General features: G+C 49.0%; 1 protein-coding gene across 4 annotated transcripts in view; it reads right to left on the bottom strand.

Moving 5' to 3' along the window:
* The window catches only part of znf423 (zinc finger protein 423), a 130,805-nt gene that overhangs the window by 60,505 nt on the left and 49,163 nt on the right, over nt 1-21,137 (bottom strand). For 2 of the 4 annotated variants that reach the window (XM_082539360.1, XM_082539363.1), the window contains 13 exons: nt 6,780-6,957; nt 6,235-6,359; nt 5,931-6,012; nt 5,779-5,854; nt 5,396-5,676; nt 5,028-5,311; nt 4,569-4,949; nt 3,363-3,544; nt 2,469-3,008; nt 2,211-2,361; nt 1,528-2,085; nt 1,250-1,434; nt 313-734 (listed from right to left, as the gene is read on the bottom strand). In XM_082539360.1, the coding sequence (XP_082395486.1) occupies nt 313-734; nt 1,250-1,434; nt 1,528-2,085; nt 2,211-2,361; nt 2,469-3,008; nt 3,363-3,544; nt 4,569-4,949; nt 5,028-5,311; nt 5,396-5,676; nt 5,779-5,854; nt 5,931-6,012; nt 6,235-6,359; nt 6,780-6,957 (3,445 nt within the window). The remainder of the gene's footprint in view (nt 1-312; nt 735-1,249; nt 1,435-1,527; nt 2,086-2,210; nt 2,362-2,468; nt 3,009-3,362; nt 3,545-4,568; nt 4,950-5,027; nt 5,312-5,395; nt 5,677-5,778; nt 5,855-5,930; nt 6,013-6,234; nt 6,360-6,779; nt 6,958-21,137) is intronic. The other 2 variants (XM_082539362.1, XM_082539361.1) reach the window with 2 other exon arrangements.

Genomic DNA, 21,137 nt, shown 5'->3' with positions numbered 1-21,137 from the left:
GCTGATTTCAGTGATTCTAACTGATGCTAAACAAAAAGGATTTCTTCACTAACTTTGGTAGTTTTAGGAAGTATCTGTGCAGTTTGTGACAGCTGGAGCAGAAAATCTGAATAAACTGGGCAGGTTTTTGAAAGATATTTCAAATATTCATATACTTTTCATAAGAAATGCACCCAATAAACGTGTGCCGAGTTACCCTGTGCCAGGCAAAGCTTCCAAACAGGAGAGGCATTCATTCTTGACTTTAGTCATTATTCTTTCCCACAGAGGGCTGAGTCATGCTGCAGCCCTGTTCACAGCATTGCTGCCTACCTGCTCATGCACCCAGCACAGAGGCCGTAAGGCAGGCCGTTGACATCCAGCTTCACCAGCTCGCCTTTGTTCTTGAACTCCTTGAGGCAGAAGGCGCACTTATACAGCTTGTGCTGCTGCAGCTGCCCATTAGGGGACGAAGAGGCAGAGCCGTTTCCTCCAGCTAGTCCTCCATTCCCGCCTCCGACCGCAGCTCCTGCCAGCGCCGCGCCCGAGGAGATCTTCTGCATGTGGAAGGTGCCGTGGATTTTCAGCTCTAGCGTGGAGGTGACCGTCTGCATGCAGACGACGCAGCGGAAGCCGGTGAGGGAGTTGCGAAGGTCGGGGTGCATCTGGCAATGCTCTATGAACTCCTCTTCGCTCTGCAAGGGCATCTTACAGATTCGACAGGTTCCCGTGTCCAAGCTTTTACTGTGGGTCACCTGAAGAGAGGGAGCACAGACGATTAACACGACCGTGACCAGTTACAAGACACGGCGTTGCTTTTTTCAGTAACGAGTATCCTAACTAATCACTATTCCTATCGTTACAACGCCGTTACCGTTACTAACAAGAAAACTGAAGCTGTGTTCAGTTTATCTTATATCAGCTGCAAAGAAGTAGCTGTAAGTAACCCTTTTTTGAAGAAGTAACTAGTAACTGTAATTAATTACTTTTTCAAAGTAACTTGCCCAACACTGACCGTGACACATCAAAACACCTCAGACGAAGAAGTCATTTTGATAAAAGCTCAACATCAGCATCACTGATAAGTGACGAAGGCTGCGTAACAAACCGCCTCTCTGAGGAGTATCGAGCTCTAAATTCAAAGCAGCCAAAGACGAGTCAGGATGCAAATCTAGGCGCAGAAAGAGAAAAAACGTCGCACACGCAGAAACGTGTCTGCACCGCTGCACCTGCTGTTCAGTGGAAAGTACTTGTCACAAGTCTGAAGTACCTTGTGCTCGGTGAGGGTCAGCAGAGAGGGGAAGCGCTCGCCACAGATGGGACACATGTAGTGTTTGGCGGGGCCGCGGTGCGTCTGAGCGTGCTCACGAAGCCCGTTCTCAGAGAAGAAGGTTCGGGAGCACACGTTGCACTTGTGGTTTCCTTTGATGAAGTCCGCCTTCTTCTTTCGAGAACCTGTTGTACAAAATTAAGACGCATAATCACAAATACGATAACAACACAGAGGACTCGCTTCCTGACGATGACAGAGTACGACAGCATCGTTACCGGCGTCGTCTTCTCCCGGCCGGATGTTGTGGTCACGCAGTCGGTGGTTCTGCAGCAGGGACTCCATGGTGTAGGCAGCGCCGCAGATATCGCAGGCGTACATGGGCTCTGAATTATCCAGCTCCTCCTCTCCTCCGCTCGCCTCGTGGCTGTTGGCTGTATCTCCCCCCTGGCTCGACCCTCCTCCCACCGCTGCGCTCTTCAGCAGCATGTTCTGCAAGTCGGCTTGCTCGGCAGCTGCAACTGTCGCTCTCTCCACGCTTCCTGCTCCTCCGTTGCCACTTCCTCCTCCTCCTCGCTTGGAGGTCTGCGCCAAACCGTTAGGCGTCCCGTTCTGGCTCCCGCTGCTCCCGGTGCCGCCTCCATTGCCGGTGATGTTGCTGCCATCGAAGACGCAGTGCTTTTCTCTCAGGTGTCTCTCCAGCAGTGAGATGGCGTGGAAAGCTTTGCCGCAGAAGCGGCACGTGAACTTCTTGCTGTGCGTGGTGATGTGACACTGGAGCTCCACTTCTGTTCCAAAGCTCTCCCCGCAGAAGATGCACTTCCGGGGCTTGAGTCCTGTCAGTCAAAGATCAAGTTATCGTGAAGATGAATCCGTGGCACAGGAACGGGAAATATCAGACATTCTTTTCACATCGTAATCGTGTATTTGTTAAACGTAACGCGGCACAGCTGGACAGTACCTGCACCGAGACCTCCCGGGAGGCCCGACCTTTGGCCCAGATGGTTATGTTTAACGTGCAGCTGAAGATCCGTCTCCTTCCTAAAGTCCCAGGCACAAGCTGTGCAGCGAAACAGCTTCTTCTCGTTGCTGTGCTTCACTGCCAAATGCACCTGGATGTGAGGCCAGAGAAACAAACTCTTGAGCAGATAAACTTTGCATCTTTCGGGATTCGTGTCTGCAAAAGGTCACACTCAACAACGAGCCACGTGTCGTTTACCTGTATAGACACCTTGGAGTCAAAGACCTCCTGGCAGAGAGTGCAGTGGTACAAGACAAACGTGTGCATGTCGAGCAGGTGTTTCTGCAGGTCGTCCACCGACGAGAACTGTTTATCGCAGCTCTCGCACACATACTGGGTGGACGTGGTGGTGTAGTGTACCGTCAGGTGTTGGAGCAACGCCTCCTGTGACTCAAAGTCCTCCTTGTTGCACTGGGGGCAGGACTGGCGCCTCAGCAACATCTCCAGGTGCGACTTGAGGTGGGCCTGGAAACCCTCAAAACTAGCAAACCGCAGATCGCACTGGTTGCAGGGATAATCTCCGTTGCTCCCCATGGATGGAGTGGAGTCCCCTCCGAGCCTGTGGCGTTTCGGGGAGGAGATCTCGACGTCCGACGAGGCGGGGCTCAGGTCTGCGACTTTGGCTTGCCGTTTGTTGTTGGCCAGCGGGATGTTCTTGTGGTTCTCCTTTATGTGCTTGGTGAGCTTGAGGAGTGAGCCGAAGATAGGAGAGTTGGTGCAGTAAGGGCAGGAGTAAACCTGTGCGTGGATAATAACTCTTTACTTTTTTTAAAGATTATGATGCAATACGCCGAGTCGTCACACAGCGACCGACAAAAGTCATTTCAACCACTGCGAGCTTACAGACAGAATCACGTCAGTGTGTTAATGAGTTATGAACGCTGGCTAACAGCTACTCGAAGTGTCTTTGTAGTGTGAACAGTGTGTCAAACAGCAGCAGGTTTCAGTGTTTCCACTGTGAACTGTGGGTTAAAAAGTCTCAGTCCGACTAACAAACGACACGATACGGGAACTGAATAACTAACGAGGAGGGCGAGCTGCGTTTCTTCTTCTTACTGGTTACACTTAACAGATTTTACAGTTTTTCCTCACCTCCATGAAGGACTGAGATCCAGCCTGAAGTATGGGAGACTCGAGTTTGGCCACCGCTCCACCTGATGCACTTCCTCCACCTGTTGCGGAGGTGCAGTGTGTCTGCTGAATGTGCTCCGTCAGCGAGGACTCTGTCAGGAAACCCATTGAGCACTGGTTGCAGAAGAAGGCATGGTTCCCTTCTAGGATGGAGAAGCTCACTTTAATCGTTGCAGCAACAACAGTCACAGGAAATGATGACACTGTACTTAACACCATGTAACCGACAAGCAGCTCACAGCTGACCTGATGCAGTTCATGCTTAACCCTTTAAGACCGACCATAGAACCAAGTCCACCAGAGCTTATTTTATATGTTTACATGCTGTGGAGCCATTTTTGGGAGCATTTCAAGTTGCTATACATCAATACAACCATTATAGCCCAGATTTGAATAATATGTCTGCATTAAGTGCATAGTAATTACATAAATTGCAAAAAACTACAAAAAAATTGAAAATCGTTTTTGCTTTTTTAACATATATTTCTAGTTAGAGAAATTTAAGAGGCTTATCCCTCAAAACTGTAAATACAAACAAGTTGCACAAAATAGTTTCCCACCACAGGAAATTTATTTTGAGTGTCTTCATAGTTTTATTTTTGAAATACACCAATTTCTATATACTGCAGGAAAAACGAAAATAAATATTATAAAAAAGCAGCATGTGCATCAAAATAAACTATTTCCAGCAGTGCAATATGAGTCCTCAGCATCCCAGAAACCACACAGAAAGTCATAAAGTCAAACATAACTTTTAAAAACACCAGTATAGGCTCATGAGGCCCTGATGGTAAAAAACTACATTTCCGCAAAAATGACGTCACTTCCGGTTTCGGGCAGGTCATGGCGGACATACGATAGTTTGCGCTGACGTCTATTCCAACGTAGGAAGTGTTACAAACAGCTGATGGATCAGCAAAGCGTGTTTCTGGAATATTATGTTTGTGTTGCTGCAAGTGCTTTTTATACAGTTTTGCAAAGCTGTATGTGGAAGGAAACTGACCGAGGACAAGCTGATGGCATCAGATGTAAGTACAACTCCTCCGGTTTCATATGCAAAATTTTTTATTGCACTAGCTTACGTGGTTGCAGAGCTACCGGGATTTAAAAATAGTTACGCAAAACAGAGCGTGCCCGCTCCGACCGGCTTTAAAGGGTTAAACACACCTAGTGTGGTGGATCCTGCCATGATGCCACCGGGCAGGCAGTGGGAAACCCTGATGTGCTCTTGCAGAGAGTTGATGTCCCCGAACATGTCGGGACAGTAGTTGCAGTGGAACGCCGTGACGTTGGTGAACTGCAGCAGAGGAAAAGCCGCCGCCGCCGCACCCACCGTTCCTCCGCTCGCACGGTGAGCTTTGCGCACGTGCTCGTTGAGGTTGTAGAGCGTCGGCAGAGTTTCCAAGCAGAGCTGACACGTGTGGCTCTGTTGCGGCTTATCTGCATGGATGGTCTTCAAGTGGATCTCCAGCACTGCCAGACTGTGGAAGTCTCTCTTTGAGCAGTAAGGGCAAGAGTACGTCACTTTACCCCAGGATCCTCCCCCGCCTGCACAGACACAAAGGGTACTTTAGTGAGACTAACTGGTAACTGTGCAGTTACTTTGGAGATAAGTGGCTAACGCACCTCCGCCTTGATGGCCCAGGTTTATCCCCACGTCCTCGCCGGTATCGCCGCCTCTCCTGCGGCTGCGTTCGCTGCCCTGGATGTGCTTTAGTGTGGAGTCGGGGGTGGAGCCTCTCTCCAGGCTGGCGCTGGAGTCTGGAGTGGCTGAGCTCATTGAGGCGACGCTGCCCAGCGCTGGGTCGGGACTGGCAGCGCTGTGATTAGACGAATCGGGCTGGCGATGGCTGTCTAGGTGGCAGTACACGTCCTCGACGGAGGGGAACTGCTCCGAGCAGACCGGGCATCTGTGGACACAGAAAAGGCCAGAGGTGAGTAATGGTTATCAAAGTGGTGAGCGGAGAAGATTGAGAGGTAAAGCTCTGCAGTACTTGTGTTTGCGGTTAGCGTGCTGCGTTTCAATATGCGTGAGGAGCGAAGCCTCGTCAAGGAAGATCTCAGGACAGTGGATGCACTGCAGGTCGGCCCGGTCCGACAGCTGGGGGTGTCTGGTCAGGACGTGTTTTTCCAGCTCGTCGGTCTGACTGAACGTCTCCTCGCAGTAATCGCACATGTACAGGTCCTGCTCCAGGTCGCCGTCTCCTCCCGCTCCCTTCTTTCCTCCATCTCTCTCGCTCCTCAGAGCGAGATGCTCTCTGTTCTTACGGTGAGCCTGCGGAGTCAGACATTCAGACGCGAGGACGCACGTGCAGGAACAATACTCGCATGCAGTCGTGCAGTGCACCTCATGGTCAGTGCCACAGGTAACACTTACCTGCATGTGGCTCTGCAGCGACGAGGTGGAGGAAAAGCCACGCTTACACACACTGCACTTAAACGGTTTGCTGGAGCTGGGCGGGGCATTGAAACAAGAATCAGCACCGATTCTGAGCGCTTTATTGTGCTGACAGGTTCAGAAGCAGTTACCTGTGCGTCTTCAGGTGGATCTTTAGGTGATCAGAGCGAGAGAAAGCAGCCTCACACTCCTGACAGCTGTACTTCTTATCTCCTGAATCATTGAAAGGCAAAAGCTTCACTGATGATGTTAAAGCAGAAACTAGACCTACAGTTTTCCTTCCTCTCTGCTTCATCGAATAACAACTTCACAAACATCATAGTTTGTAGTTCTCAGACAATCCTGACATGTAGGATTAAAAACAGGGATAGAAGACGTGCCGGAGAACTGAAACGCTGGCCAGCAGCTCGTCTCAGGCGAGATGTCCGGACGTACCTGTGTGGAGCTTGACGTGGCGGTCTCGGCTCCGCTTGTGTTTAAACAGACGGCTGCAGAAGGTGCACTTGAAAGGCAGCTTGTCGCTGTGGATCTGCTCGTGTCGCTTCAAGTAGCTCAGGCGGCTGAGAGAGACCAGCAACAACGTTTATTGTGTTATTGCAGCAACACTTACAGTGATTTAACAAAAGCACCGTGTCAAAGTAACTGGATGTATCAGACATCTACGAACCGTCTTTACAAAGCGTTGGTTGGAAAAGGACGCTAGCGAGGACAGAGTGGGTAATACAGAGGATGATGATGATGATGACGGTGTGTGCGTGACAGCTGTTCTTAAAATGGTTCTTGACTCAGTCCCCCGAGAGGTGAGTGAGAAACGTATTCACCTCACTCCCTTTACTGTTTGCCTTAGTGGTCCGTGTGTTACCATGGCGATACTGAGAATGCACGCTGATTTTCATAAGCATGGAGATGCATCTGAACGTGTTACCGTTTCCTTCTACTACCTGCAGACGTTTCCGAAGCCAAACATCTGAACGTGGTACCTGAAGGACTTGTCACAGAACTGGCACGGGTACGGCAGGCCCGCTCCTCCCTCCTCCTCGCCGCCAGTGGCCATGCCAAGGTCACAGCAGCCATCGGGTATCTGCGAAGGCGATGCCACATCCTTACTGGAGGGCGAGGAAGGCACCCAGGATAAACCTGCTGGGTCATCATCACCGTCTGAGACAGGGAGACACAGAAAGTTTACAAGGAGTAACTGCGCCCCCCTTTTTTAAAATCACAGCTGCAGATCAGCGAGTAAAAACTAACCCCGTCAGAAACAGCGGGGAAACAACACTTTCACCTTTCTTGGAAGGCAAAAGGGGGAGAAAGAGTCTGCGGAAGGTAAAAACATACAAATACAAAGACGAAAACAGGAGGATGGAACGAAACTGAAGGTAGAGAGAGAACCAGAGCCGCTCGGGCATCAGCAACATCTAAATAGAAAGCTCCAAGAACTACGTATCCCCGAAGGAGCCCAGAAATAAGGACAGAGTGTATTTTCTCTCCCTTCGTTCTCCCTCGTTCCCTCCTTCTCCTCGCCTCCCTCCTCCCCCGTACCTCCGTCTGTCCCCGAGGACCATAGATCCGCCTCATCATATTTTCATTAGGGCCTTGGCAGATTGAAACGTCGCAAAAGCGATTAGATGATGTGGAGAGCAGAGCGGAAAGATGGCGATATTCACTCCCTTTATCTGTCATACATAGGAGATTATGCACTGCTCTTTTCCTGTTTTCCTCCCTCGCTCTCCTTCTTTCTCCCTCCTGTGCAGTCTGGCACAGAGGCGACAAAAAGGCCACGACTCCTTTAATAGACACTTCAGAATGGATTTGAGGCGACAAAAGAGAGGGCTGAATAATGCTTGATATTGTTCTGTTTCTCTTTGTGCGCTCTGCGACGGAGCACAGCGTGGCTATTTAGCATTTGCCTGAAAAATGTAAAGGAGCGAGGAGATCAGAGAGGAAAGGAGACGTTGTTGTCTTTGCTTTTATCTGACGGCTTTATCAACTGGGCCAGCAACCAATCACAGAGAAGACATTTGTGCCAAGATTCACTACGAGCGCAATATTTCTGCAGCCCGACGCCCTGTGTGCGTTACACAAATCTCTCCCAGCACACACACATGCACGCACGCACATGCACACACGCACATGTGCACACACACACACACGCACATGCCCGCACGCACATGTGCACACGCACCAACCATCTACAATGTGTGTGTGGCGGCTCTGCTGTGGATTGTGTCTCACTGAGAGGGAGTGGAAACAGTGTGATGAATCGACCGTGGGGTAAATGTCGGCACGGCGATGAGCAAATAGGATTCTGTGAGACTTAGATTCTGGGATTACTTAGTGTGACAGATTCATGAGTGGGAGATTCTCCAAATGGACCAGAACCAGTATAATGGACTGAGTGGAACTCACGGTCTCATGATGGGGGGCAAAACCCCCAATAACTGCTACTGTGACAAAAAAGTTCTTCATGTGTCACTGAAGTTCAGCCTCCACGGACATCAACAGACAACCGTATTTAAGGCTCTGCTGTCACTCCACAGGACTCAGAACGCTTACTGACGCCGTCTCACTCATTCTCTGTCAAACACGACTCGGGTGGAGATAAAGAAAAGGAGTGAGTGTGTGCTCGCCACCGTACAGACGTGTGAGAAAAGTGGCAAAAAGGAAGTAAATAACCCCCAGCCACCCCTTCAAAAGAAAAGTCTGTGTGGACGCACGCTGGTCATTAAAGGCATGTATGAGTCAGTCAGTGGTAACGCTTCTGAGGTGGGAAAGTGGCTGAACAGAGACAGGAGGGGAGATTGCACCGCGGAGATTTAGTTCGAGTAAGAGGGTGAAATCACTTTTTGAGGGGGGGGTGTCGCGAAAGAAGGGGAGGAGAGATTAGCGTCATTAAAGAGCCCTAATCCTCTGACTAGCGTGGCTGGCGCTAAAATGGAGGATCACACGGCTTTTTAACGGCGCCTTTGTCAGTCGGCCACGAGGGGACCTGGCAAGACAAGGCCGCGTGGCAAACTGGGAGAAACTGGAGGACGGGGAGGGGGGGCGAAGAAAATTTCAATGAAAAGTTAAATTAGAGAAGAAACCTCGAGAGGAGGCGAGATGAGGAGGACGGATGGGGTGGGGGGAGTAGAGAAAGTGTTGAAGGAGAAAAAATAAGAGAAACAGGCGGACGCCGACACACGCTGTTCCTGCCCCCGTCTCCTCCTCCTCCTCTCTGTTCTTCTCTGGCGAATGAAAACGAACGAGCGGAGCGACCACGGGGCCCCAACCGCTCCGCTCCGCTTTATCTCTCACTCTGCAGTCTTCTCCTTTCCCATCCATTCCCTCTATTCTTCCTCCCTCCCTCTGTCCTCAGCAGTCCCTCTCCTCTTCCGTCTTCATCTCTCTTCCACTCCCTCCCTCCGTCACCTTTCATGTTGTTACTCATTATAGCACTGACATCTCTCCCTCTGTCCCTCCATCTCTCCCACCGTTCCTCCCCTACTGGTGTTGGCCTTCACCCCCGTGTCTCGGCCTGGACGGGACCGAGGGAGAGAAGGCGGGGGAGGATGTTCCAGATGGACGGACTCTGAACTCCAAAAGAGAGAGAAAAGATGGTGGGATGAAAGAGGAGACGAAAACGAGGAGAGGAGAGGACCTATGGGTGTGCACTAAAAGATGGAAAAGAGCAGACAGAAAGTTAACGGACCGCCCGAGTCTACCTGAAATGACAGACGAGCGCACAAACAGACACATGCAAACAACACACCCACACTCCCCGCGTGTCTCTCTAATAGGCTAGACAGCGCGGCAACGTGTGGAGGACGCAGCCTCGGTGAAACGCTGTAATGAAGAGACACACACGCTGATCGACTTTATGTTCCTGCCTCCCCCATCCAAATTCAGCAAGTTTGTCATAACTGTCACACACACAGAGAAATCTGATCAAAGCCGCAAAATCTAAATTTAAAAGAAACTTTGGAGACGTCGAGGTCTTCGTATGCAACGATTAGAGCTGCCGATAATTACTGGAAACCCTAAAAATAAAAACCAGCAGGTACATCTGAAATATCGCATGTGTGGCTGCGGTGCAGCGACTGATGAAATGAGTCAATGAGCTGACAGCCAAGAACAACTCGGGTTCATTTAGCTAGCCCCGGATAACGATGTCAGCTAAATGCCTGAAATGGAAATACAATCCATGTACGTCACGCTTTCGCTCTTTTATACGTCTTTGATGTTTGAATCAAAGACGCTCAGCTGGTAGCAGCAAAAGGCTTTCAGGTCCCAAGGCTGCTACGAAAGCTGAAACTGCCTAAGATACTGAAGTGATATTATGAATGAATAAAAAAGTCATCTGTTAGGTTAACCTCCCAATTAGCTGTCAGAATAAAATATTATTCAAATAAAAAAGCATAAATTGGAGTGAAGGACACCAGTGAGCTGGTATGGTCGAATATTCTCTTTAATTCTAATTTTGCATGAGTGGATGAGAGAAAGTCGGACAGGGCTGCTATTCCAAGCATCCCAGGTACAGACTTGTTCTCCCCCTCTCTTCCTTACGGCCCAGTTCCTCCCAGTCCAACTCTCCACTCCACCTTTGAGGCTGGCCATCAGCCCAGACCTGCACCTTTACCCCACAAGACCCCCGCTGACCTTATCCCTCCATCCCTCTCTCCCTCTTCATCCTGCCTCCATCCGCTCCCTAGGCCCCCTCCGATGGCCCCAGGCTGCCCCAGGCGTGCACACACACTCACCACAGGGGGCAGAAAAACAACTTCCACCCTTGGCTCACTCTGGGCAGCCCAGCACACACTCATTCTGGCTCTGACCATCTCACATATGCACACAAACACAATTAAAGCCTGACTCAAAATCCCACACTGAAGTAAGTTTGATGAGAAACGTGTCATCATTCGTGCACCCTTCGTTCACGTGAACAACATCCTGCAGCTTAAAATAACAGCATCGTCTCAGACCCATGTTGAAAATCATTTCGACGGGCCGCAGCATACAGCTGACGATTACATTTCACTAATAAATTGCACAATTTGTGTGTTTTGCTCCGAAAAAGCAGGCTTGATCGCATTTACTGAGGGAGGCTGCTTATTACTTTGTTTGGCTGTGATGTTGGACGTGGAGTCGCAGTCGTGACTTGACAGTAACGTACGAGCCTTAACGTGCAGCAATAATCGGACGCTTTGTCCCACATGCTGCACTAGCCAATCGGCACAGCCAAACAAGACAATAGAAGAAAGATCCCTACCTGGCTCTGTGATTAGCATGCGAGTTGACATGGCAACCAGTCAGCTAAGCACAGCTGACTGGTTGCCATGCATCGAGATTTGCACAGTAGGACTTTTACTTTGACCAGTCAGATTGTTGGAGTGAAACTAACAATGCTTCGTCTTATTTTCATAACCAGCGAGTACCGCAGATAAAATCATGACCAGCTTCTGACTCTTTCTCTTGAGCATGCACCCCCCCACACACACACACACTCAACTGGTGAAGCGGTTTACACATATGCGGACCCGGCTGCATCCCTGGCCTACGCTCCGAGGACCCACAGTCCTCTGCTGCTGTCCTCGCAGCTCACACGGGACGCAGTCTGTCGGGAAAAACGCACACAAATGGATACGCGCACGAGCTACAGCGAGGACAGACAGCGTGGACAGACAGAGAGGACGCTGCGGCAGTCTGTCCGGGGCTCGAGCCCGCGAGAACACGACGGATGGACACGCACAGAAACACATGCATTCACACGCTCTAAGCAGGCGACGGGGACCCTCACCTCCTGCCCTGGGAATGGGTCCGGCTGCTTTGGACGCTTTTGGGCGCCAACTGCTCCATATGGGCAGTGTGTGTTTGTGTGTGTGTGCAAGTGTGTTTGAGGGCAGAAGGTTAGGGGCAGGGGGCTAAGGATGGGGGTGGGTGGACAGCGGGCTGGCAGATGACAAGTTTGCCCCGAGTATACAGCATAAAAAACGCTACACAAATATCAAATAGTGCATTACACACACACAGAGCAGCTCAACAATCTAAGACAAGGTCAGCGCAGGTCATACAAACAAATACTGAAATGCACATAAAGAAGTATGTGAGGATTAACGCGCTCAGCTCTGTGGTTCAGCTGCTGAATGAGCTTTCAAAATGTATGCGAGCGCATTTTAGGGGCTATCAGAGTAAGAACCTGTGACATTACTGCCATCGATACGACCAGCAGCGCCACAAATACAGCGTGCTTGGAAACATCGTCTTTGATGGCAATCAAGAAGCCAATAAAGTGATGGAAAAAAGCCGCGTACATAAAGAGGTACACGCAACGTCTGGTCTGTCTCTCCCACGCAGCATGTGGCAGAGGAGGTCTCACATCTGCTTCCTCTTAACCACACTTCCCTCTTTTTTTGTATCCTCTCCATCTTCAGACTCCTTCTCCTTTAATCTCACCGTGCCCCGTTTCCCTTTGCATATTTACTTCATCAACTCTCAGTCGAAAACGCCGAGCGAGGCACCTAAACCGGGAGTCGGCGGCTGCGTTCCCCGTGCGGCGAGCTCCTCGTCCCTCCGTCCATCTCGTCTGCTGTTTGTTCACTCAGAAATGAGAACCAGCTGTCAGGCAGAGTGTTAGACAAACAACAACACCGTGCCAACGCACACATACACAACATATGCACGTGTTTTCATGAAGACACACACACACACACAGAGTGGTGTGATCCCATTGTGTGCATGCCGGCGGCCATATCATCTATTTATAAGAATGAGGTTTGGTGGACTGGCAGACCGCTCACTAACCTAGAAACACATTCACCTGAGTCACACACACACACACACACACACACACACACACACACACACACAAGGACGCTCTTGGACATTTACTGAAACACCCACATAACTGCAATAATACGCACAGTTATACGAGGAGCCAAGTTATATTTCAAAGCATTGTTAGTGCTGCCTTGTGAATAATAACGGATAATTAGTGTTTAGTGAGAACCACACACAGGATCATGTGTGCATTCATCATTTTAAACAAACTGCATCTGCTATAAATGGATGTGACTGATGTATCAACAACACACACACACACACACACACACACAGGTCCGCCCACATTCGCCTACGCGTACGTGGGACCTATAAATAAGTGATGCAGGCAGCTGGAGCTTGCCGTTGAAAACTCAAACACAGTTACACACATAGACTCAGGTAAACAAACACACTCATCTCTCTATATGTAACACAAATACACATGCACGCAGTGTTTACAAGCCTCTCCATCTAGAGCAAAGTAACTGAGGCTTCCAAGTGAGGGATCAGAGGAGAGAGCAGGAAAAATGAGGGATAAAGAGACAGAGAGGCTCCTGACGTCCCGGGGGGGCAACAGCAGAGGGGGGGTGGTCTTGTGCCCAGGGGAAACCCGAGAGCAAGCTGTGAGAGGCGGGTACTGCCAGCCCAGCGCTCCCCTTCTGGAAAATGGGATCCTGGACAGCCCCCTACTCGCAACTCTTAAACCCCCCCATGAGAGACGCACACACACACACTGAAGAGGAGTCCCCGAGGGAGGAGCAGAGCAGAGCAGAACACCTGGACCTGCCATTACTGACACACTCAGGGATTAGTGGCACAGACGGCAGGAGAAACAGAGAATACACACTGGGACAGACACGTACACGACCGAGTGATGTGCATAAATATGCACAAACACATGCAGCCAACGACTAAAGACGAGCAAACCAAAACAACAAAGACAACTGAGCAGACATTAACTGCAACGTGTTTTATGTGACTGTTTTCACCCACCCGGACGTCCTGATTGTGATTCTGACCAAATGATTACAGCATCTCTGCTTCAAACAGGGAGATAAAATGGTACCGAGAGAGGCAACGCAAGCTTCTCACCCGAAGACATTTAATCTAATGTGTTTCATTCAGAGCTGGTGTAGATGTGAGGCCTGACAGCAGTCGCCAACATGACCCACCTCTCTCTGATATGTGTAGAATATGTGGGCGCACACAGAAATACAGCTGGTCGCCTCATCTCTGTGGTTTCACCTGAACAGAGCGCGAGTGCTGGAGAATAATTACTCGTCTATTAAACCTCTCTGTCCCTCGAGAAAGAGAAGACGACAAGCTGAGGGTCGAGGATGAGCAGAAGGGAGGAAAAAGGTGACACGGGGGGTGGGGGGGCACCAGGAGGCAGACACACAACAGAGAGACTGATCCTTAAAATACTCAAAAGTCATTGATTCATGTGATATTTAAACTAGTTAACTTTTCTCTGACAACGAACAGACTACAAACACAAACTGTACCAACATTCTTTACATTCGACGTGCAGATGTGGTTTTACAGAGATCAGAAAGGATGAAACCAGGATAAAGGTTCAGAGCGGTGGTGAAGAAGCTCTCAGAACAAACGTCCAGAAAAGAGGCTCCTGTGTGAATTAACGACCACACGCTGGCTGCAACAAAAAGCAGCGCTCAGACACACACGGAGGCACGCACACACAGAAGGTAGTGTTGGGAAGAAAGTGTGTGTGTGAGTGAGGGAGAGAGTGAGGTGTGTAAATGTGTGTGTGAATGGTGACATGAAACAGATCAAAGGGGGGGAGAGGTCGGCAGGGCAAAGTCGGGGAAAGACAGAAAGACGGAGGCCGGGGGGTCCCGTAATTACAACCTACATCCGCCAAGCTGAGCCGCGCGTGTGTGTGTGTTCGTGTGCGTGTGTGTGTGCAAGCGTGGCTGTGGAATGAAGGAGGGTTTTGAGGGTAAATTGCTCTCTTCCACACACCTCTCTACTTTCTGCTCTCTGCTGTGTCCGCCCAACAGGAAAAGGAAAGGCGCACACACAGACACACAAAACTGCACAAACCCTGAGATATGCAAACACTTTGAAGAACAGATACAAACATCGTTTCACAAAAAGCTTCAGGTCACAACTATCACAAAGGTGTGGTATGAAACATAAGTACACGTGCATGTGGCTGCTCATAGGAGAAAATGGGATGTGCACACACACGTGCGCGCACACACACAGTGGGTGGGAGTGTCTGTGGTGAAGGGGTGCAGATCAATGGAGACCACTGACTGGTTGGTCTGTGCAGCAGAAAAGCAGATCGCTCTGGGACCCAAACTATTGTACAGTACCACACTGGCTTCAAACACACACACACACACACACACGTGTGCACATGCACACGCACACACACACACACACACACGTGTGCACATGCACACGCACAGCTATAGACCTGCAGCTGAACATTTGCACATGGACACACAGGCACAGCAAAGTCAAACATGAGCACACATTCTTTTTCTATGTCTCTCTCTCACACACACACTCACACACTCGCACACACACGCACACACACACACTCACACACTCGCACACACACGCACACACACACTCACACACACACGCACACACACACTCACACACACACACAGACACACACACGCACGCACACACACACACACACACACGCAGACACACACACGCACGCACGCACGCACGCACGCACACACACACACACACACACACACACACACAGTCTAATAGAGGGGTGAGAGCAGAGAAATGGAACTGGCCCTTTGACTGACTGGGCTTCATTGTGCTCTCATGCCTTTCGAGGGGCCCCTTGTATGCCCACCTCTATCCCAGCCCCTGTATTCCTCCCGCTCCTCCGTGATTCGTCTCCAGCTCCTCACAACCAGCCCGTCCTTTCTCGCTGTCACTCTGCATTCCTTCATTTCTGTGACGGTTGTTTTGTTCGATGCAAACATTCAAACACAGCTGATAAAATTTCATCTGCGTTCAGTTGGTTAGTAAACTCCTTTCCCATCATGCATCAGCCAGCGCCTCCATCCAGCACAAACACCTGTAACAGATTGATCTCCCTGAGCAAACCCTGATGTCGACGTTCTCGCCCCCTCTCACTCCTTTCTCTCACTCTCTCTCATTTCCACCCCCTCCCCTCTGCAGAGCAGCAAGCTAAAAGCACAAGCATGCCCCAAAAATTAATTTAAACGAACGAATTAAATTAAAAGCAAAGCCTCGGGAGCTTTATTATGTACTAATGTTTGAACCGTTAACTTGGATTGTATTACTAAAATATGCATAATTAAGGGCTGGTGGGGCTTTTATTACGTCAAAAAAGAAGAGAGAAAAAACACATATTTCACTAATGGAACAGATTTAATGGGAAAAACTGAGTATGTGAGACGCAAAGGTGAGTAACAGAGCGGTACTCGGAGCAGTACTGGTACACGGTGGCACACAGCTAAAACCACAGTGTGTAAATCAGCTCTGATCAGCTGTTTTCAGCATGATTTAGCACATAGAAAAATCAAAGAAATCCCAAGGACGTGTGATTATTACAGCCATATAATCAGTCACATAATTACAGTTACTGGAAACAAAAGAAGGGTGTAGTGCTGGGCGATATGGGAAAAATATTTATCATGATATGAATTATTTTATATCACGATAACGATATATATCACGATATACCACCTGACCTGCGGTCATCTGGAAAGTCCGCAGTCTGTAAACAGCGAGCGCGGCGTCTTTGTTAATGAAGCGGATGGTTACGCTCATGCAGGGCTGCGTATCTCTGCTCGTCCACAGCTCAGCAGCCAAGGCTTAATGCACGACACTGCAAACATCCTGCTCTACTTTGGCCCAGCATGCGTCATATAAGCGAGGCAACTTGACTTTACTGAAGTGCTTACGACCGGGCATAACGTACCTCGGATCAAGGACTTTGACGAGGTCACGAAAGCTGTCCTTCTCAACTACATAAACAGGGCCATGCCTTTGCAAATGCAACGCGAGACGGCGCCTGTGATTTGTTTATGGCGCTGGGACGTTTTCTCATAAGGGCCTCGTGTGAAAGGCTGCTGTATCTTCAGCTGGTATAGTTTTTCTTTTCCCAACTTGCTCCCGTCGTTCCACAGCTTGGTTTAGCTCAAATTTTCTGGATTCTTGAGTATTCTTTTTCCTGGACCTTCTGTAGGTGATAGAAGAGATTTGTTGTGTTGCCATCGGGTCCTGGAATAGTTTTATAGCATAGCTTGCAAATGGGCGTCTTCTGCTCCGTGTTGGTGCTGTTGAACCTAAAATGTCACCAAATCACAGACGTACCCCCTCTTTTGGTAAAAGTGCTTCTTCTTGGGCTGCCTGTCTCTGCCTGTTGCATGTCCGGGCATGAAACTGCAACCTGTCGCACGTCCATCGTTTTGAGTTACCGTAAAGCATATCGCAAATCCGGGTGCAAGTAAAGCAGCACCATGTCGCAAAACCACAAGATGGAGTTTCTTTGCCAAAAATATCTTTTTTTTATACTTTATTTTCTCTTGCATAAAGTTAAGAGTATGTATAGTGAGAAGACAACACTAATACATTTGCCACAGGCTATTTAACCCTTTAAGACCTGCCATAGAACCAAGTCTGCCAGATTATATTTTTTACATGCTGTAGTGCCATTTGTGTGAGCATTTCAAGTTGCTATATATCAATGTAACCGTTATAGCCCAAATTTTAATAATATGTCTGCATTAAGTCCAAAGTAACTACATAAATTGCAAAAAAGTGCAATAAACTACAAAAAATTGAAAATTGTTTTTGTTTTGTTTTGTTTACATATATTTCTAGTTAGAGAAATTTAAGAGGTTTATCCCTCAAAACTGTGAATACAAAAAAGTTGCACAAAATACGCCGCCCTTAAAGAGCTGCTTCTTCGGCGCTATGCCCTCTCCGACGCTGAACGAGCCGAAAAGCTCCTCAACCTGTCAGGCTTGGGTGGCGGTACCGCGCTCGAGCTCATGGAGAACATGCTATCGTTGCTCGGGCCAGATGACGGGGGATTCCTCTTCGCCCACCTCTTCCTCCGCCAACTACTGGCCGCCGTGAGAGCGGTCCTCGCAAACTCAAAGACGTTTCATAGAGCTGGAAAATAAATAAGCTGCAGACAGAACGTCCACAACGTCACTTCCGGTTTCCGGCAGGTAATGGCGGACATGCGATCGTTCGCGTCTATTCCAATGTAGGAAGTGTTACGAACAGCTGATCGGATCGGCAAAGCGCGTTTCTGGAATATTATGTTTTTCTTGCTGCAAGTGCTTTTTATGCAGTTTTTGCAAAGCTTTATGTGGAAAGAAACCATGGCCGAGGACAAGCTGATGGCATAAGATGTAAGTACAACTCCTCCGGTTTCACATGCTTAAAAAATTATTGCGCTAGCTTACACGGTTCCAGTTCTACAGAGATTTAAAAATAGTCACACAAAATGGAGCGTGCCCACTCCGACCGGCTTTAAAGGGTTAATGATATATTTTATGTAACAATTTGTAAAATTAGGTTAGAAACGATAGAAGACAAATGGCACAATAGACACTTTTCTGTCATTCACACGATATATATTGTCATGTCGCCCAGCACTAGCAGGGTGGATTCATTCTGAACCTGCTGAGAACTGGACACTCTTTCAAAAGGCCAGACAGCTGTTGTGAATATATTTAGCATCGCTTCTTACTGCAGCTTGTGCTGCACGTCGTGGCTCTGATGTTGTGCAGTATTACACCTGTGCTTATGATTATACGCAGCTAAATCTCCACATATTCATGTCATAATATCTCAGTAGACATGACAACTAGAGACTGGAATTCAGCATAAAAACCTGTATTACAGTGTGAAGTGAGGTCAGGCTGTAATTCCACAAAAGTGTTGTATACAAAGCTTACATAGCATTACCACACAGAACAACTAGTATCATGTAAAGTGAACAAAAGCGGGACATGCCTGTTTGTAATCTTAAGGCTGTAGCTCACGAGGTCACCTGCTAACTGGAAGGTTTGTGGTTCGATCCCAGTCTGCAGACCCAGCTACCCTCTGATGAAGCGTGAATGAGACATGTTGTATAAAGCAAAGGCACGCTACACCAACCAGTCCCTTTTCCCAAAAATCAGGAGGATTATCTGTTCTTTAATAGGAGTGAAAATGCACAACAAGGATTATCTCTATGTTTATATCAGTGTAACAAAAACGCCCCAAAAACAGGTCAAATCGTCAGTTAATTTGATTAATTTCCTCTCAGTTTGCACCTCTCTCTCTTTTAAATAAGTCCCACCTGCAGATGTTGGAATAAGTGACTGTGACGGTGTTTCACAAGTACTGCAGTTCACTCCTGCATCGTGTCCCACACCTAAGAGTCAATGTGATGTTTAAAAGCACCTTTAAACATCCAAATCTTTCTGATTCCTATTCTGTCAGGCAGCAGTGTTAATCCACACACACACACACACACACACACACACACACACACACACACAATCCCACAGCACTATCTAGCTTTCCTTAACTTTTCCCTCACACTGCTTCTCTTCTATGAGCCTGGGTGTGTTGGTGTGTGTGTCTGTGCGTGTTGTGCTGCAGAATTATTAGTCTTCTCGTCATGTCTCTGATGTGAAGCCCCCCTTATCAGCCAGCAAGCAGTAAGCCCCCCCGGCCCCCCTCTGCAGCTGTCACTACACCCCACCACCACCACCGCACACACTATTCTCCGAGGACAAACTCCCCAATACGCACACCAAATACCCACATACGCTCAAAACACGGGCGCACACAAATCTCTGTACACAAGCCTTAGCAGTTTTTGACTCACATTCGCACACACACACAATTTTATCTGCTCGTTCGCAGACCGCACGGCTTGGCAGCCTACAAGGGGGAGAAATATCCACCACCCGTTCCCCCATATCCCCCTTCAAAATCAGCCCTAGCCTCAACACAATCCCAGGAAACAGGAGCGGGGAACACAGGATGGAAGCGGGCCCACGTAACGGTGCATCTTACTCACGCCGGGCGCTCCCTCCGGCCCCCGGCCAGCAGCACAGGAAGGCCTCGGTCGGCCACTGAGCCGCTGGAGTGCAGAGTAATGCTCCAATCAAGCTGGTCTCATTAGAGTCGAAAAAAGTCGAGCGCCCACCCGAGAAAAAGAAAGATCGACAGAGGCAATAACCACGGCAACTGGCTAATCCAGTGTAAGAGCTCTTTCTGCCTCCATCTTTCCTTGTTGTTGTTGTTTGTGTTGTTTTGTTGTTTAGTCGAGTGCCCCCTTCTTCTGCGCTTCCCGGCAGGCCTGTCTCCTGACTTATTTAGCAGTGTGTTTTCTACCATATTTGAGAAATGAAGAGCAGATTGGTTAATATTTTAAGACATCCCACTTGCAGGGTTGAGGTAGAGACAAAGATGGAAGCAGAGCTGGAGACGAGGGGAGAGGAAAGAGGGAATACGAAGGAGGAATTCTCTTGTTCCTTAACCCCGATTCTAGAATCCATGCTGGGAGCAGAAGCACGCATGAACACACAAACACACACGCAAGGAAAGCCTGCACACAACATGCTGCCTTACAACTGTTAAAGCACATCACTGTGGAGAAGGTATTAGAGAAACGTGTGTGTGTCACATCGAAGCAGGATGTCTTTCACTGAGTTCATTAAAGCTACCAGTAAAAGGGTTACACAATTACACATTTTAATAATCAGCTGCATCTGGAAACTGGTTTATTTGAGATGCCAAATAACCATGAATGAACCTGCAACAACCACACGCAGAGACAAACCTGAAGGCGTGCAACCGTCAAGAGCCTGCAAGTATCAAAACACCAGATTGTTCTTTACGTTTCTGTCTAAACCGGCGGTCGTGATAACGAGGCAGCTCCTTCACTGAGAATTAACGAAACGCTTCGATGTCGAGATATAAACTCTTTCCTTTACAAACACCTTTCACTGCAGGTGCAGCTCATTTCCTTCCTGACACACAGCAACAAATCGCTTACCTGCACAAGCCGCACAAAACATGTACAAGAAATATGCATGCCCTCATGATCGCCATGAGTACACACACACAAACACACACTTGACAATGGCTCTCCCTGTGACTTCTCAAAGTGAAGTGAATTCCAATCAGGCACTAAGCAGGACAGCTATTTCTAGGGACAAAGGACAAGGAGAGAAGTGAGGAGGGGTGGAAGGAAAGATGGAGAGGAGGGAGGGAAACAAAGGGTTCTGGTAGCACCCAGGGGAGAAGGCCCAGAGCAGCTGACGTCAGCGTCTGTGTGCTCAGTGTTGAGGTGGGGGAAACGGAGCGCGAGGTTGGCAGAGTTGGTCCTCCCCCCCCCAGGGAGGCCTTGAGGCGTGGAGAGAGTGGAGCATGGCTCCCAGCCCCCACATAACCGGGGGCCCAGACGGAAAGCCTGGCAGAAACAGCAGCTCGCTCGGTGGACACAACACTCGGTTGGTTTGAGGAGACAAACAGACTCCGCCTGACCGCTCTGTTAGTGAAATCTT

The sequence above is a fragment of the Aulonocara stuartgranti genome, assembly GCF_965226115.1.
Source record: "Aulonocara stuartgranti genome assembly, chromosome: 7".
Taxonomy (NCBI): domain Eukaryota; kingdom Metazoa; phylum Chordata; class Actinopteri; order Cichliformes; family Cichlidae; genus Aulonocara; species Aulonocara stuartgranti.
This window is presented reverse-complemented; position numbering and strand designations above follow the sequence as displayed.